The sequence below is a fragment of the Grammomys surdaster genome, unplaced genomic scaffold (assembly GCF_004785775.1).
Source record: "Grammomys surdaster isolate TR1022 unplaced genomic scaffold, NIH_TR_1.0 185943, whole genome shotgun sequence".
NCBI lineage: Eukaryota > Metazoa > Chordata > Mammalia > Rodentia > Muridae > Grammomys > Grammomys surdaster.
In genome coordinates this window covers 1-1,031 of record NW_021623693.1, presented here as the reverse complement: position 1 = coordinate 1,031, position 1,031 = coordinate 1, and the positions used below count along the sequence as shown (strand labels likewise).

At 41.6% G+C, this 1,031-nt stretch overlaps 1 protein-coding gene across 1 annotated transcript; it reads left to right on the top strand.

The window, feature by feature from the left end:
- Window positions 1–364: 364 nt before the first annotated feature.
- LOC114615891 (olfactory receptor 147-like) lies at window positions 365–1,024 on the top strand (the record flags this gene model as incomplete). Its single annotated transcript, XM_028761490.1, has 1 exon — window positions 365–1,024. A coding segment is annotated over exon 1 (660 nt), but the record flags the coding sequence as incomplete, so codon positions are not given.
- Between the last annotated feature and the right edge of the window lie 7 nt (window positions 1,025–1,031).

Below are 1,031 nucleotides of genomic sequence, written 5' to 3'. Positions count from 1 at the left end.
CAGGGTCACTTGTGAAGTCTGTGTGCAAAAGGTAAGTATTGAATGCCCACAATTTTTTTTCTCCCAAACCACTTCTGACAGAGTCAGCAAGCCTCTAATGTGCCTGTGTTTTCCCTTTTGATTTTATCCTTGTCCTTGTAGTGGGCCATTGGCACCCTGAATATTATTCTGAAAGAAATAGCTTTCCATATATTAATGGTTATTTCTGTAACTTAGCTCTGATAGAATGAAGAAAACAGAGGAACAGGAAAGAATAAGCTTGATTTTACCTTTCTTTTCTCCATCTTAGTTTCATTTTAAAAGGGCATGTTGGAGAGGGCTCGGATTTTATTGTAATGTTATTACTTTTACTGTTTTCACAGATATGACCTGGGGAAGAATGGCTTTAGGAAATGACTCTTCAGTGAAAGAATTTATCCTGCTGGGCTTGACACAACAGCCAGAGCTCCAGCTGCCTCTCTTCTTCCTCTTCTTGGGAATCTATGTGGTCTCTGTGGTGGGGAACCTGGGCTTGATTGTTCTGATTGTGTTGAACCCTCACCTGCACACCCCCATGTACTACTTTCTCTTCAACCTTTCCTTCACAGATCTCTGCTACTCCTCTGTCATAACCCCCAGAATGCTGGTGAGTTTTGTGAAGCAGAACAGCATATCTCATGCTGAGTGTATGACTCAAATCTTTTTCTTCTGCTTCTTTGTAATTAATGAATGCTACATTTTGACAGCAATGGCCTATGACAGATATGCTGCCATCTGTAAGCCCTTGCTTTATCAGGTCACCATGTCCCATCGGGTCTGCCTCTTGATGACAGTGGGTGTGTATGTGATGGGGTTTGTGGAAGCTATAGCTCATACTGCCAGTATGGTACGCCTGATATTCTGTGATGGTAACACCATCAATCACTACATGTGTGAAATAAATGCTCTTCTAAAGCTCTCCTGCACAAGCACTTTCATCAGTGAGATGGTGGTTTACATTGTTGCAGGTTTTAATGTAACAGTGCCCAGCCTGACTATTTTAATTTCTTACA